The 14,906-nt window shown below is 50.3% G+C and overlaps 2 protein-coding genes across 2 annotated transcripts; both read left to right on the forward strand.

Moving 5' to 3' along the window:
• The first annotated feature begins 1,160 nt into the window (after positions 1-1,160).
• Positions 1,161-2,096, forward strand: LOC104135707 (olfactory receptor 14C36). The gene has a single exon (XM_009649385.1). It carries the CDS (start codon positions 1,161-1,163, stop codon positions 2,094-2,096), a length of 936 nt encoding a protein of 311 aa, XP_009647680.1.
• An 11,267-nt stretch (positions 2,097-13,363) lies between these two features.
• LOC104135708 (olfactory receptor 14C36) lies at positions 13,364-14,305 on the forward strand. Its single transcript, XM_009649386.1, has one exon. The coding sequence runs from the start codon at positions 13,364-13,366 to the stop codon at positions 14,303-14,305; it is 942 nt and encodes a 313-aa protein (XP_009647681.1).
• Positions 14,306-14,906: the final 601 nt, after the last annotated feature.

A 14,906-nucleotide genomic window follows, 5' to 3' on the forward strand; every position in this document is an offset into this window, starting at 1 on the left:
GCGCCCCCCCCTCCCTCTCCCCTGGCCTCTCCCAGCCAGACCCTCACTGGATATTTGCTTGCTTCTCCACTGGTCTGTGTTATTGTTATTTCATTCTTGCTGCCAGGCTGTCTGGGATGATGGATTTTCAGCTGCAGAGTCACACGCTGATCTTGTGGGTCCCCCCATGCAGCTGTGTCCATTGGAACATGTGTCCCAGATTTCACAGCATATGTGAAGTTCTGGTCAATGCAGTATGTGGGGCTGGTTTATGAGCTGACTCTTACTTACAGAAATACCATCATGAGGAGAATTGGCGACCTCCCTGAGGTGTCCTCCAAGCTGTGAGCTTCTCTCCAGGATTCCAGCCTGTCCCATAGCACCCTTTCGTTATCTGAAAACCCCATGGAGAAGCACAGGGAATCTACAATGGAGGAAATGCTATTGGGTTGGTGAAATGAGCCACATCTGTCCTTGGCTAGAAGTGGGGGGCTGAGACCTTCAGAAAGGGTGAGACATATAGTGGTCTGTGGTGGATCCCTCTGCTCTCAGAAGTACCTTGTGGCTTTTCAGGATAACACAGGAGTGCAATCACTCTCCATCTCAGAACAGTGCAAGCCCAGCCAGCTGGGAAGAAGATGGAGGGTCAGACCAGCTCCCCTCACTCTGCACTAAGCCACAGGCAATCCTCTTTTCTCACAAGACTTGCTTGGTTCTCCCTGAGTGCAGCAGAAATGCTGAGGGATTCTGATGCCCAGCAACACTCCCAAGGGGAGATGAGCTGTAAAAAACACCCCAACTTCTCAAACGTCAATCCACCCTCCTAGTTCCTTAGCACTGGGGGTACAGACGCTGACAGGCCCTTCTGCATTAGGAGAGGTTTCATCTGACAAAGTTGAAGACCAGGACTGGCCCCTGCCCTCGCTGTTCCCATGAGCCCACTGCTGCAGAGCAGGGCTGACTCTTTGGCATCCAGGAGGCAGAGGACCTACACCTCATGGCACACTCAGCCAGCACTGACCAGGGATCTAGCCTTGGAGATGAGGAAGGTCTTCTTAGAAAAAGTAAAGAGGGTGTGTGTAGAGGGGAGAGGGTGTATGAGAAATTACTTTGATTTTCCTCTGCCTAATTTGTCACTGTCTTTTCCTCCTTGGACAGTGCCCCATTCCCAGAGGACGAAAATGTCCAACAGCAGCTCCATCACCCAGTTTCTCCTCCTGGCATTTACAGACACGCGGGAGCTGCAGCTCTTGCACTTCTGGCTCTTCCTGGGCATCTACCTGGCTGCCCTCCTGGGCAACGGCCTCATCATCACCGCCATAGCCTGTGACCACCACCTCCCCACCCCCATGTACTTCTTCCTCTTCAACCTCTCCCTCCTCGACCTGGGCTCCATCTCCACCACTCTCCCCAAAGCCATGGCCAATTCCCTCTGGGACACCAGGGCCATCCTTTACGCGGGATGTGTTGCCCAGGTCTTCTTTATATTCTTCTTGTTTGGTGCAGAATATTCCTTTCTCACCATCATGGCCTATGACCGCTACGTTGCCATCTGCAAGCCCCTGCACTATGGGACCCTCCTGGGCAGCAGAGCTTGTGCCCACATGGCAGCAGCTGCCTGGGGCAGTGCTTTCCTCTATGCTCTCCTGCACACGGCCAATACATTTTCACTACCCCTCTGCCAAGGCAATGCTGTGGACCAGTTCTTCTGTGAAATCCCCCAGATCCTCAAGCTCTCCTGCTCAGACTCCTACCTCAGGGAAGTTGAGCTTCTTGTGGTCAGTGGTTTTGGTTTTTTGGGATGTTTTTTTTTCATCATGGTGTCCTATGTGCAGATCTTCAGGGCCGTGTTGAGCATCCCCCTTGAGCAGGGACGGCACAGAGCCTTTTCCATGTGCCTCCCTCACCTGGTTGTGGTCTCCCTGTTTGTCAGCACTGGCATGTTTGCCTATCTGAAGCCCCCCTACATCTCCTACCCGTTGCTGGATCTGGTGGTGGCTGTTTTGTATTCAGTGCTGCCTCCAGCAGTGAACCCCCTCATCTACAGCATGAGGAACCAGGAGCTCAAGGATGCACTGAAGAAGTTGATGCAATCAGCTGTCTCTTGGCAGCCTTAAGCTGCTTGTGTCCTATCAGAAGGGATTCCCAGTTCATTTCTGGAACCTCCTGTGTTTTGGGCATTTTATCTGTGATAATCCTGTTTGCCCAGGAATGTCTACAGTCACTTCACTTCCCCAGATGCATGAACCAATGGTGTCTGAGCCAGAGGTCTTTGTACATTTTTATGGCATGACAATACAGATGTCCTCTGATGTTGCATATCTGTAATAAAATGGATTTCTTCAGTGCTGATGTCTGGAGGCTGGGCTCTTCTTCCAAAGCAGAGGTCAGGAGCAGGGTGAAGAAATAGCCCCTGTGAGAATGCTGCTGGGCTGGGGTTCTCCCTGGGCTCAGGGCAGGAGGGCATGGGGCAATGTGTTAGGGACCAGGTCTAGGCTGAGCCTTCACGTGTGGGTGCCCAGTGGCAATAGACATTGTGAATGATCCACAGGGATCTGCCTGGGACTGTCTCCCTCTGGCTTTTGGGCACCACTGCCTGGCAGAACAGGACTGCCAGCTCGGGGCCATGCATGAGATGACATCCCTGAAGAAGAGCAGACCTATTTCTTCACACACTAGTTCGGGCAGGCTGTTCTGTCACTGATGCAGCAGGAGCTTCCTAGGAAGCCCCCAGGTCATGAGTCTTGTGCTCGGGAGAAACACTGGCACAGAGGGGCTGCTAGAATTGGGCAATAAGAATCTTTCTGAGACAAGAGCAGCAGACACAGGGAGATGCTGGCCTCCATCTCCTCATGCTCTGGGGCTGATGGGGAGGCTCATACCACCACTCTGCTCCCAGAAGCTGCTGTGTCCTTCGGAGGGGCTGTGGGGTGAGACCCCACAGTTGGCAGTTCCATGAGGCCAGGTTGAGCTGCTGTGTGTGCTGGGCTAGCGAGGGGCAGTGGAGGTGGGGACACCTAAGGAGGGTCTAGTCTGGGCTGGAAAGTTCCTGGGAGGGAAAAACACTAGTGTAGAGCTTGCGGGGTGAACATTCACGTGGCGGGGGGTGGGGGTGGTGCAGAAGAAGAGCTTGTGAAAGGGATCAAAGACTTGCGAGTGCAGGAGCGAGAATGCTGGTCTGTCCTCTCGGTAGCATGGACAGACTGGGAAGGTGGCCCAGGACCTTCATCACACCCCAGCCTCTCTCACCAGCCATTTCCAGCACTGGCTGCTCAGCCCAGGTTTATGGGTAAGTCTTGCTGCAAAGCCAGCTCCATCCTCCTGCTGCCCTCAGTGCTAGTATCAGGGGAACAGCCTGTCAGAAGTGTGAAGTACAAAGAGTATCAAGGAGTGGCAGAGGAGCGGTGGGCATTTGGCACACATGAGATGGTCAGCCTCCATCCACAGTCACTGAGTATAAGGAGAGAAGACTGAGGTAACTGTTGGGGCTGAGGATGTGTAAGGCAAGGATGAGGATCCAGAAGTGCGTGTACTCTCAAACAAACAGCAAGCAGGGAGAAAAATGCTTAAGTTGAGAACAAGAAGTGCTCACCAACATGCTCCCGTTTCATTTGCTTTCCTCTTTAACATCAGGGCAGAGTGTAACAAACAGTGAAGTATGTTTTGGGGTCTCTTGAGAAGTTCAAATTGAGGAGGCCCACACAGTAAACACACCCAAAGGACTCAGGCCCCAACAATACCAGCATCAACGCCAGTCTTTGTGGCTGTGCCTCCCCCTCCCTTGTATCCTCCACCACCCCATGTACTTCCTCTTCCACTGGCGGTACCACCACCACGGGTTCCTCCTCAGTTTCCACCTGGTCAGCCTCCATCTGTTGGGTACGCTATTCCCCTTTCCAGGATATCGCCCAGCTCCTGCAAACATGTCACCAGCTTGTGTACCTACAGCAGTACCAAGGGCTCATTCAAACCCCGTCCCAATGACACAAGCACCTCCTTTATAGAATCACAGAATCATTTAGGTTTGAAAAGACCTTTAAGATCATCGAGTCCAACTGTAAGCCTAACACTGCCAAGCCCACCACCAAACCAGGTCCCTAAGCACCACATCTACACATCTTTTAAATACCTCCAGGGGAGGGGACTCAACCACTTCCCTGGGCAGCCCCTTCAGTGCTTGACAACCCTTAGCAGTGATGAGTTTCATATATAGGTTACCAGCTCAAATATGGCAGAGATTACAGTGGACTGGTAGCTACAATTTGGCAGAAGTTGTTAAGGAACAGGCGTCTCTTTTGACATCTTTCACCTCCTGACAGCTGCCAGAGGCTTGAAACAGACTAGGTGTAGTTGCTGGATTTGTTGCATCTCCCTATACTGATGGTAGCCATTACCTCAAAACACTTTGCAGGAGATATGTGAGAGAAATTGTCTTAATTTCCTCTTTTCTTTATCTCCTGTGGATACATGGAGAGATTTTAACCTGCAAACTGGTGGCTTTTGCTATTATTTTCTTGACATTGTTGAATTTTTCTTAGGAATTCAAAGGTCAGACATGTTTGTAAGGAAATCTTAAATTGGTGAAGGCCTTTGAGAGGAGGGATGATGCTAATGGACATATGTGGAATAATGTGAAATGATTCTTTAAAAAACAGTGAAAGACAAATTTGTGAAGAAAAAACTCAGGGTAGCTGATGTTTTCTATCCTCCCAAATAACTTGGGCAGCACTCTGAATAGCTCTCTATTGGTGATGCTGCCTGTATCTTCCTAGAGTAATGGCACTGGGTCAGAGGCTGAGCTTAGAAGCTTTTAGATATGATTTTTCTTGAAATGCAGTAACTCTCCTTGGTTAGAGCGAGAGGTATGTGCCAAATTCATCTGGCTAGAAGTGCTCATTCTATAGTCCCGTGTGTAGGATTGCAGCCCAGTCCTGTACAAATTGCCAACTATGTACTGGACTTAAACAGCCTAAGCTGGCATTTTCAAACTGAGCTTTACTGTCCAGGCAAAATCATGTTTTCTTGGTTTGATACTGCACTGTAGTCATTAAGACATGCTCTTTTTGCATCTTACTGCATGTCCTGGTTTCAGCTGGCCTTTACTCATCACAGAATCACAGAATGGCAAGGGTTGGAAGGGACCTCGGGAGATCATCCAGTCCAACCCTCCTGCTAAAGCAGGGTCACCTAGAGCTTGTTGCACAGGACATCATCCAGGCAGGTTTTGAATATCTCCAGAGGAGACTCCACAACACCCCTGGGCAGCCTGTTCCAGTGCTCTGTCACCCTCATGCCCTGGTTTCAACTGGGACGGAGTTAATTTTCTTCCTAGAAGCTGGCACAGTGATGTGTTTTGCATTTAGTACTAGAAGAATGTTGATAGCACCCTGATGGTTCTGTTGTTGCTGAGCAGGGCTTGCACCAGTCAAGGCTTTTTCAGCTTCCCCTGCTCTTCCAGAGGCACAAGAAGCTGGGAGGGGACTCAGCCAAGACAGCTGACCCTAACTGGCCAAAGGGCTATTCCAGACCACATGATGTCATGCTCAGTACAGAAACTGGGGGGAGTTGGCCACGGACAGCGATCGCTGCTCAAGGACTGGTGGGGCATTGGTCAGCGGGTGGTGAGCAGTTGCATCACTTGTTTTTTCATGGGTTTTATTTCTCTCTCTCTTGTTGTTTTCCTTTTCATTACAATATTATTATCATCATTATCATTATCATTTTATTATTATTATTTTTTTACTTTATTTCTGTTATTAAACTGTTCTTATCTCAACCCAGGACTACTCTTACTTTTGCTCTTCTGATTCTCTCCCCCATCCCACTGGAGCAGGGAGGGTGAGCAAGGGTCTATGTGGTGCTTAGTCACAGGCTGCAGCTAAACCACAACACATGTAAACCTGGCACCCAGAGACAGGACCCCTTGTGTGGAAAGGCTTTTCTTGCCAGCAGAGGCATGCTGGAGTGGATGGTGGCAACATCATGATGAATGAGGTTTCCACAATGAGACCAGAAGCTGCCACGGCCAGAGAGAAACAGGCCTGGGCTGTTCAGCTCTGGCAGGAGAGGGCTTTGCTCTCCCAGGTGACTCTGCAGCACTGTGGGACCTCTGAGAGAGGTGAAGCTGATCTCCCAGAAAGGACAAGGTTCTGGTGAGACTGTCCCTGGGGGAGGACAGCCTGTGATCCAGCCACATTATGGCCATCATGTTGGGGGCCAACTGGCCAGACAGCAGCTCTGCAGAGAAGGACCTTGGCATCCCAGAGGATAAGCAGCTGAGCACGAGCCAACAATGTGCCTTTGTGGCAAAGGCCAACATCCTCCTGGGCTGAATTAGAAAAAGCATTGCCAGCAGATGGAGGGAGCTGACACTTACCCTCTTCTCGGTACTGGTGAGGCCAGTACAGGGAAATTGTTAACCTATTAAAGCAAGTCCAGCAAAGAGCCACAAAACTGATTTAGAGGACTGGAGCCTCTTTCATAGGAGGAAAGACTGAGAGATGTGGGACTGTTCAGTTTGGAGAAGAAAAAGCTTGGAGGCATCTTATTAATATATACAAAATTCTGTCTGAAACCAAGAAAATACTTTTTATCTGTTGGGGTGGTCAATCACTGGAAAAGATAGCCTAGAGAGGTTGTGGAGTGTCCATCCAATGGAGATATTCCAAATCCACCTAGACAAGGTCCTGAGTAACCTAGCTCTACCCCCCTTCCTCAGCTGGGGGGCTAAATTAGATGATTTCTGGAGGTCCCTTCCAATCTCAACATTTCTGTGATTCTGTGAGTATAAAGGAGATAAGTAAGACAGAGAAATGAATAACACATAGCCTTGACCACAAATATGGTAGGATCTCAAGTAGACGACCCAAGCTGGAGCTGGGGAGAAGTGTGAGGAGGAAGGAGCAGCAGACATGTTCTTTACTGACTGTTAACCCCGTCTTCACCTTCCCCCCTACTCCCTGGGGTGGGGGTGGGTAGATGGGTTGGGGACAATTTGATCCTGCAAGGAAGTGTGAAAAGAATGGTCTTTGATATTTTAGTTATTTTTTCTTCACAACCCAAATCTTTTTTAATGGGCAATAAATTACATTAATCTTCCCCAAGTCAACAGGTCTTTTCTTGTGGTACCTAATTGACTTGACTTTACCCATGAGCTTTTCATAGAATTGTATAGAATCATAGAATGTTTGGGGTTGGAAGGGACCCCTAGAGGTCATCTAGTCCAACCCCCCTGCAGGAGCAGGGACACCGTTAACTAGATCAGATCACTCAGAGCCCTGTCCAACCTGGCCTTGAATGTTTCCAGAGATGGGGCATCCACTACCTCCCTGGGCAACCTGTTCCAGTGTTTCACCACCCTCATTGTAAAGAATATCTTCCTTAGAGCCAGTCTAACCCTACCCTGGTTTAGTTTAAAACCAGCACCCCTTGTCCTGTCACAGCTGGCCCTACTAAAGAGATTTTCCCCATCTTTCCCATGGGCCCCCTTTAGGTACTGAAAGGCTGCAACAAGGTCTTCTCGCAGCCTTCTCTTCTCCAGGCTGAACAACCCCAACTCTCTCAGCCTGTCCTTGTAGGAGTCCTCAGATCATTTTGGTAACCCTCTTCTGGACCCGCTCCAACAGGTCCATGTCCTTCTTGTGCTGAGGGATCCAGACCTGGATGCAGGGCTCCAGGTGAGGTCTCATCAGAGCAGATTAGAGGGGCATAGTCCACTCCGTCACCCTGCTGGCCACGCCCAGGGTACGGTTGGCCTTCTGGGCGGCCAGCTCACATTGCCAGCTCATGTCCAGCTTTTCTTCCATCAGTACCCCCAAGTCCCTCTCGGCAGGGCTGCTCTCCATCCTTTCACCCCCCAGCCTGTATCAATACCAAGGGTTGCCCCAACCCAGGGGCAGAGCCTTGCACTTGGCCTTGTTGAACTTCATGATGTTCACACAGGCCCACCTCTCAGGTTTTTCCAGGTCTCTTTGGATCACATCCCGTCCTTCTGGTATGTCAATTGCACCACTCAGCTTGGTGTCACCTGCAAACTTGCTGAGGGTGCACTCGATCTCGCTGTCTAAGTCATTGATGAAAACGTTAAAGAGCACCGGTCCCAGTACGGACCCCTGAGGGACACCACTTGTCACCGGTCGCCATCTGGACATCGAGCAGTTGACCTCTACTCTCTGGATGCGACCATCCAACCAATTCCTTACCCACTGAATGGTCCACCCATCAAATCCATATCTCCATCAAACCCATATTCTTCTTTAACTGTCCCTCAAGTAATATGAGATCATTGTGGTGCCCTTGAAATCCCATTCGAGATTCATCTGAGTTTTGATATAGACTATTGCCAAGCTTGGAGGATGCTGTCCTTGAAGACTCTGCTGCCCTTTGGTTCTGCTGACCATTGGATCCCCGCTAAAACTCCCCAGAGCAGGCCAAAATCTGCTCCTCCAGTGTGCAGAATCTGCAGCCTTCAGTGCTCCTTCCTCATGCCCCTTGGGAGCTGAGACCCCGCTATTTCAGGGTCAAAACAGCCAAGGCTTATATTGATCTTCACATCCCAGACCAGCTCTGTACTGCTTACAAGTCTCAAATCCAGGTTTGGATTAACCTTGTTGGCCCATCTGGCATTTGCACTAAGAAGTGGTTCCCAAGAGCTAAGCTGCCTGGACTGTTTGCATGCTACTGCATTCCCCTTCCAGAAAATGCCAAGGCCATTAAAGTCCCCCAGGCTTCTACATCCAGTGACTTCCTTGAAGTGCTTAGAAAAGACTGTGCCAACTTCTCCACCCTGACTTCATGTTCCTCATGTTCCACCATGATGTCACCTTTACTGCCCCCCGACCCTCACTCAAAAGGACTCACCCAACAAGTCCATTGCCCCATAGAACAGCTCCACATATACCGTTAATTTCTTCGCTTTGAGAGAAACCCCACTCCTGATCTTTCCAGCCTGTCTCTCCTGAAAATCCTGTGCCCGTCCTTTGAAGCACCCCAAGCTGTGTCACTTGCTGAACCATACCTTGGCAGTTACTCCAATGATGTCCAAAAGCACAGGCTCTAGCTTGTCCTGGCTGTGCTCCTGGCTCAGGGTTTTGACACACATTTGGGCTGTAGCACTCCAGGTGTAGCCCAAGGCCAAGATTTGACTTGTCTTAGGAAAACCCGGTACCGTGTGCCCAAGACCCTGTGTGTGCAAAGGCTTTGCTTCAGGGAAGAGACATGCCAGAGTGGACAGCAGATGGAAACATAAAGCTGAAACTGTATGCCAAGAGAGTGAGAAAGCCCTACCATCCCGAAAGCCAGAGAGAAACAGGACGGGGAAGTGCATCCCTGGCAAGGAATAGGGTTGCTGCCAGTGGTGTCTGCTGTCCCTGAGGGCCCTTGGCAGAGGTGAAGCTGATCTTTAGGAATGATAAGGTGCTACTGACAGGCACACTGTGAAAACTGTCTGTTCCTTGACTGTTTTTCCAGGAGGTGCTGTTGTGGTTTAACCGCAGCCAGCAACTCAGCACCACACCAACACTTGCTCACTCCCCCATGGTAGGAAGTGGGGGGAGAATCGGAAGGGTAAAAGTGAGAAAACTCATGGATTGAGATAAAGACAGTTTAATAGGGAAAGCAAAAGCCATGCACACAAGCAAAGCAAAACAGGGAATTAATTCACTGGGAAAGTGGGACTCCATCATGTGTAACAGTTACTTCCCCCTTCCTTCTTCTTCCCCCAGCTTATATACTGAGCATGACGTCATATGGTCTGGAATAGCCCTTTGGCCAGTTAGGGTCAGCTGTCTTGGCTGAGTCCCCTCCCAGCTTCTTGTGCCTCTGGAAGAGCAGGGGAAGCTGAAAAAGCCTTGACTGGTGCAAGCCCTGCTCAGCAACAACAGAACCATCAGGGTGCTATCAACATTCTTCTAGTACTAAATGCAAAACACATCACTGTGCCAGCTTCTAGGAAGAAAATTAACTCCGTCCCAGTTGAAACCAGGGCATGAGGGTGACAGAGCACTGGAACAGGCTGCCCAGGGGTGTTGTGGAGTCTCCTCTGGAGATATTCAAAACCTGCCTGGATGATGTCCTGTGCAACAAGCTCTAGGTGACCCTGCTTTAGCAGGAGGGTTGGACTGGATGATCTCCCGAGGTCCCTTCCAACCCTTGCCATTCTGTGATTCTGTGATTTTGTGATGAGTAAAGGCCAGTGGAGAGACAAACCAGAGGTTTGAAAGTGTAGGCACATGTGCAGATACCCCTGTGTGATGTTTCTTCTATTCATGGACTTTCTTCCTGGCTAGAGAAGGGACAGACTTTGCCACGCTGCACTGATGGCAATGAGTTTCTTGCACAAAGGCACCGAACCTGTCTGCAATGCTGCCTGGGGTTTCCGTCACACACTCGCTCTGAACAGGGATGGCTTTCCTGTACAGGACCATCACTGTCCCTGCCAACTGCCTGTAGCTGTGTGTGAGAACCTTGGCACCTCATGTAATGTTATAGGCCTGTTAATTGGTAGTAAATGGAATAACTGCCCTGAATTTGATTAGGCGATGTAAGAATGTTCATGACACCACCATCATTATCATCAACGGAGATCTAGTCAACCCAGCTGATGGAAAAGAGAGAAACTTAGCTCTCCTTATGGTACATGACTCTATTTCATCAGGTAAACCCCTGTGTAGGCTAGACAGAACATAACAGAGACAGTGTCCATTGTCCTAAATGTGAGTGTCTGATGTTATTTCTGTTGGCCAAAGAAATTCTCCAACAGCCTCCAAGAAGATGCCCCCTGTCTGTCAGCTGCTCCTTGAGAGCTTGCAGCTAGCTCCATATGTCTTGCTCCACCTCTGGCACTTCAAGAGTCACCAGGTCTTTGCATGTGAATATGTCGGTCCTGGCCTCCATCTCCATTAATTAGCATGGGAGCTGACAGAAGGAGCTCACATGCAGGTGTCTGTTGTGTGCACACCTGAACTGAGGTAGGAGGAATTCCACCTCCTGTGCATTTGTGCTGTGGGTAGGGGACACCTCAGGACTACAGACATTGAATGGGGACTGAATCCTTTCCCTCAGCAGTGGTAAATGAGATCATTCTCTGTCCTTGCCTGGGTGTCCCATCTAAAGAAGGGACAATGAAAAGGTGATTCTTGGACCTAATGCTTTTTCTAATGGGAGAAATGACACTTCATGAAGTGTTTCTCCCCAGCTGCAGGAGGGAAAATCAGTGAAGACTTCAGCCTGTTCCACTGAAGGTTCCCTGGAGCCCCAGGGACATCTGGAGGGAGCCCAGAGAGGGGAGAGAAAGCACTGCCTATGACTGGTCCTCTGCTACTGAGCTGGGCTGGGCTCCTGGGATGGAGGGAGCTCATGACAAGTGGGCAGCACTGTAGAGAGACAGCTCTGCCCAGGAGCAGGGATGAGGACACTGCCTGCTGGCACAGAGAGGAGATCTATGAGGCTGAGAGAGCTTGAAGGCAGTTGAGATTATGAGGATTCTGAGATCTCACTGGGGGAGAAATCTTCACAGCCCACTATGTGGTAAGTCTCTGGATACAAGGCAATGCAGCTTCAGTTCCTGGAGGCATCTCCTAAAACTGGTACATCAGTTTATGGGCTCTTGTCAAGAGGACTGTCTTCGTTTCACTAATGTGGAGGAGGCCAGCATGCCCCAGAGCAGGGCTTCCTTGCAGCATCATCGCAGGCACCATCATGATGGCTGCCTTCTCCCAGGAATGGTTGTGGAGGTGTGCATCTGGGGACGTGCCCAGGGGTGTTCATGGCTGTCCTTCAAAGCAGGGTCCCTTTGACCTAGGGAGCGGTGTTCCAGGGCAGGGACTTTGTCTCTTGCCATGGTCAGCACTCAGCCTGGCTGGGGACCTCCCCATGGCACTTTGGAAAGAAGCTGTGGGTGGAAGGAGAGACCTCTGGCAGGGAAGGGTCCTTCTGCTGTCAAGAGGGTGTTGCATGGGTCAAGGCTGCTCACAGCTTCAGATTACCGCAGGACATTCCCAGAAGACTTTTGAAGAAGCACATCAAGGCAGGGGCTACCTGAAGAGGAAGGATCCTGTTCTTTCAGTCTCCTGCTTTGGGTTGCCTGGGTGGGTGGTGGGACATAGAAATCAATATTTATTTTCAGGAGGAGGCACTGAAATTCCAAATCTGTTACTCTTAGAGGTGAATAAACCAGGGAGTATCAGAAATCAACAAACCATGGCTTACAGAAAGCATCTGTATCATCTTTCCAGCCTCATCATGGTTGCTCTGATGTTGCCATCAGAGCCTGCACACACAGAAAGACATTGAGCAGCACCCTGCTGCCAGGAGGTGTCTGCAGGGCAGACCTGAGCACACACTAGGTAGGATGGGATCTGTGAGCATGGGCAGGGAGGAGACTTGGGCACAGGCAAACGGTTCCTGACAGAGACAGCTCCAGGCAGCAGAGAGGCGGGCAGGGAGTAGAAGGAAACGGCAAACAAGTGCTGGGGGAGGGTGCATTCAGGCAGCTCTCTTTTGGTCCTTCACTGTAGATGTCTTCTGAGCATTGTCTGCTGACTCTGCCTTTAGGACATCCCATCTTTGCGACCCCTGCCTGCCTGCTTTTCCTGTCCTGCTGGGCTTGTGAGCTGCCCTCCAGAAAGGCACAGAATGCTGAGCTTTCCCTTGGAGTTTAGTACTCTCCCCTCAGAGCCTTTGGCTTCTCTCTGTGAGGGACAGTGTCATCCTCCATCACAACTCCACCTCTGAGCTGGGAAAGAGAAGAGTTTGCACATCTGACCTTTGAAACATTGCTCCCCTGCTTTCATCAGAGTCCAGTTAGTTGGGGTTTTTTTTAATGAATAATTTATGTGTGAATTCATCTTCGAGGCAGTGCAAGTGGAAGCAGGGCAGCTGTGTAATGGAGTCATGGACACTGCAGCTCACCTTACTGCACTAAACCAGAGAGAGCTCAGCCCTTTTGCCTGTCCTGCTTCAAGACTCTCCACATTTTCCTAAAAAGAATACTTACACAGATGTGATGGTTGAAAATAATAAAAAAAAAAAACCACAGACAAATTTATTCTACGGATATGCTAAGCCTCTTTTCTGCAGTCCGTGATCTTTTCCATTAAGGAACGATTACATCTGACATCCCGTGTGAACACGGGAGCTGTCACAAACCAATTCCCATGTACCTACTGCAGCAGAAGAAAACTGGCTCCTTGGCAGTACATGGGCAGAGGTCCTGCTCCCCACTACACACTCAGCCAGCACAAACCAGAGAAAGGAAATGCATTTCAATCTAGTTTGGGTGGGGGGATTTCTATGAAAAATTGTGTGGCATTGCTCAGAGTAGTCTGTCATAATTTTTCCTTGTCTCTTCTTTTTATAACAGGGCCCCTATGTCAAGAAACAGCAAATGTCCAACAGCAGCTCCATCACCCAGTTTCTCCTCCTGGCATTTGCAGACACGCGGGAGCTGCAGCTCTTGCACTTCTGGCTCTTCCTGGGCATCTATCTGGCTGCCCTTCTGGGCAACGGCCTCATCATCGCCACCATAGCCTGTGACCACCGCCTCCACACCCCCATGTACTTCTTCCTCTTCAACCTCTCCCTCCTCGACCTGGGATCCATCTCCTCCACTCTCCCCAAGTCCATGGCCAATTCCCTCTGGGACACGAGGGCCATCTCCTACTTGGGATGTGCTGCACAAGTCTTTTTCTTTCTCTTCTTGATTGTAGGGGAGTATTTTCTTCTCACTGTCATGGCCTATGACCGCTACGTTGCCATCTGCAAACCCCTGCACTATGGGACCCTGCTGGGCAGAAGAGCTTGTGTCCACATGGCAGCAGCTGCCTGGGGCAGTGGGTTTGTCAATGCTCTGCTGCACACTGCCAACACATTTTCACTACCCCTCTGCCAAGGCAATGCTGTGGACCAGTTCTTCTGCGAACTGCCCCAGATCCTCAAGCTCTCCTGCTCAGACTCCTACCTCAGGAAGGCTGGGCTTCTTGTGTTGGCTTTTTCTTTATCTTCAGGGTGTTTTGTTTTCATTGTGCTGTCCTATGTGCAGATCTTTAGGGCTGTGCTGAGGATCCCCTCTGGGCAGGGACGGCTCAAAGCCTTTTCCATGTGCATCCCTCACCTGGCCGTGGTCTCCCTGTTTATCAGCACTTCCATGTTTGCCTACCTGAAGCCTCCATCCTCCATGGAGGAGTCCCCATCTCTGGACCTACTGGTGGCATTTTTGTATTCGGTGCTGCCTCCAGCAGTGAACCCCATCATCTACAGCATGAGGAACAAGGAGCTCAAGGGTGCACTGAAGAAGCTGATTCAATCATTTGTCTTTCAACAGCGATAAGACCATGCCTCATGGCAAGTGATTTCCAGTTCATCTCAGGAACTTCCTGTGCTTTGGGCATTTTATTTATGACAATCCTGTTTGTCCAGAAATGTCTGCATCTACTCCACTTCTCCAGAGGCATGATCCAGTCTGTCTGACCCAGAGCCCTTTGTACATGTGTCTGGCGTGATAGTACAGCTGACCTCCTGTGTTCTACCTTCCTAATAAAAGGGGATTTCCTCAGTGACGATGTCTTGAGGGTGGGTTCTTTTTCCAAATGTGTGGTCAGGAACAGGCTGAAGAGATTCCACCCATGAGGCCATGCTGCTGTGCTTGTGTTCTCCCTCTGCTCAGCGCAGGAGGGCATGGGGTGATGAGTTAGGGAATAGACCTGGGTTGAGCCCAATTCCAACGAAAATGATGGATGATCCACAGAGATCTGCCTAGGACTCTCATGCCTTTCAGGCACTACAGCCCTCTCACCCTGCAGAGCAGCACCACCAGCCCAGGACCCTGCGAGGAGCATGGGGAGGGAACAGGAGAAACCAGCCAGGAGAGCACAGACACAGTCTCCTGGGGAAAGTCTCTCCGTGGGCAGGGATGTCCCTGGAAAAGAGAA

This window comes from Egretta garzetta, unplaced genomic scaffold, assembly GCF_000687185.1.
Source record: "Egretta garzetta isolate BGI_Z169 unplaced genomic scaffold, ASM68718v1 scaffold592, whole genome shotgun sequence".
NCBI lineage: Eukaryota > Metazoa > Chordata > Aves > Pelecaniformes > Ardeidae > Egretta > Egretta garzetta.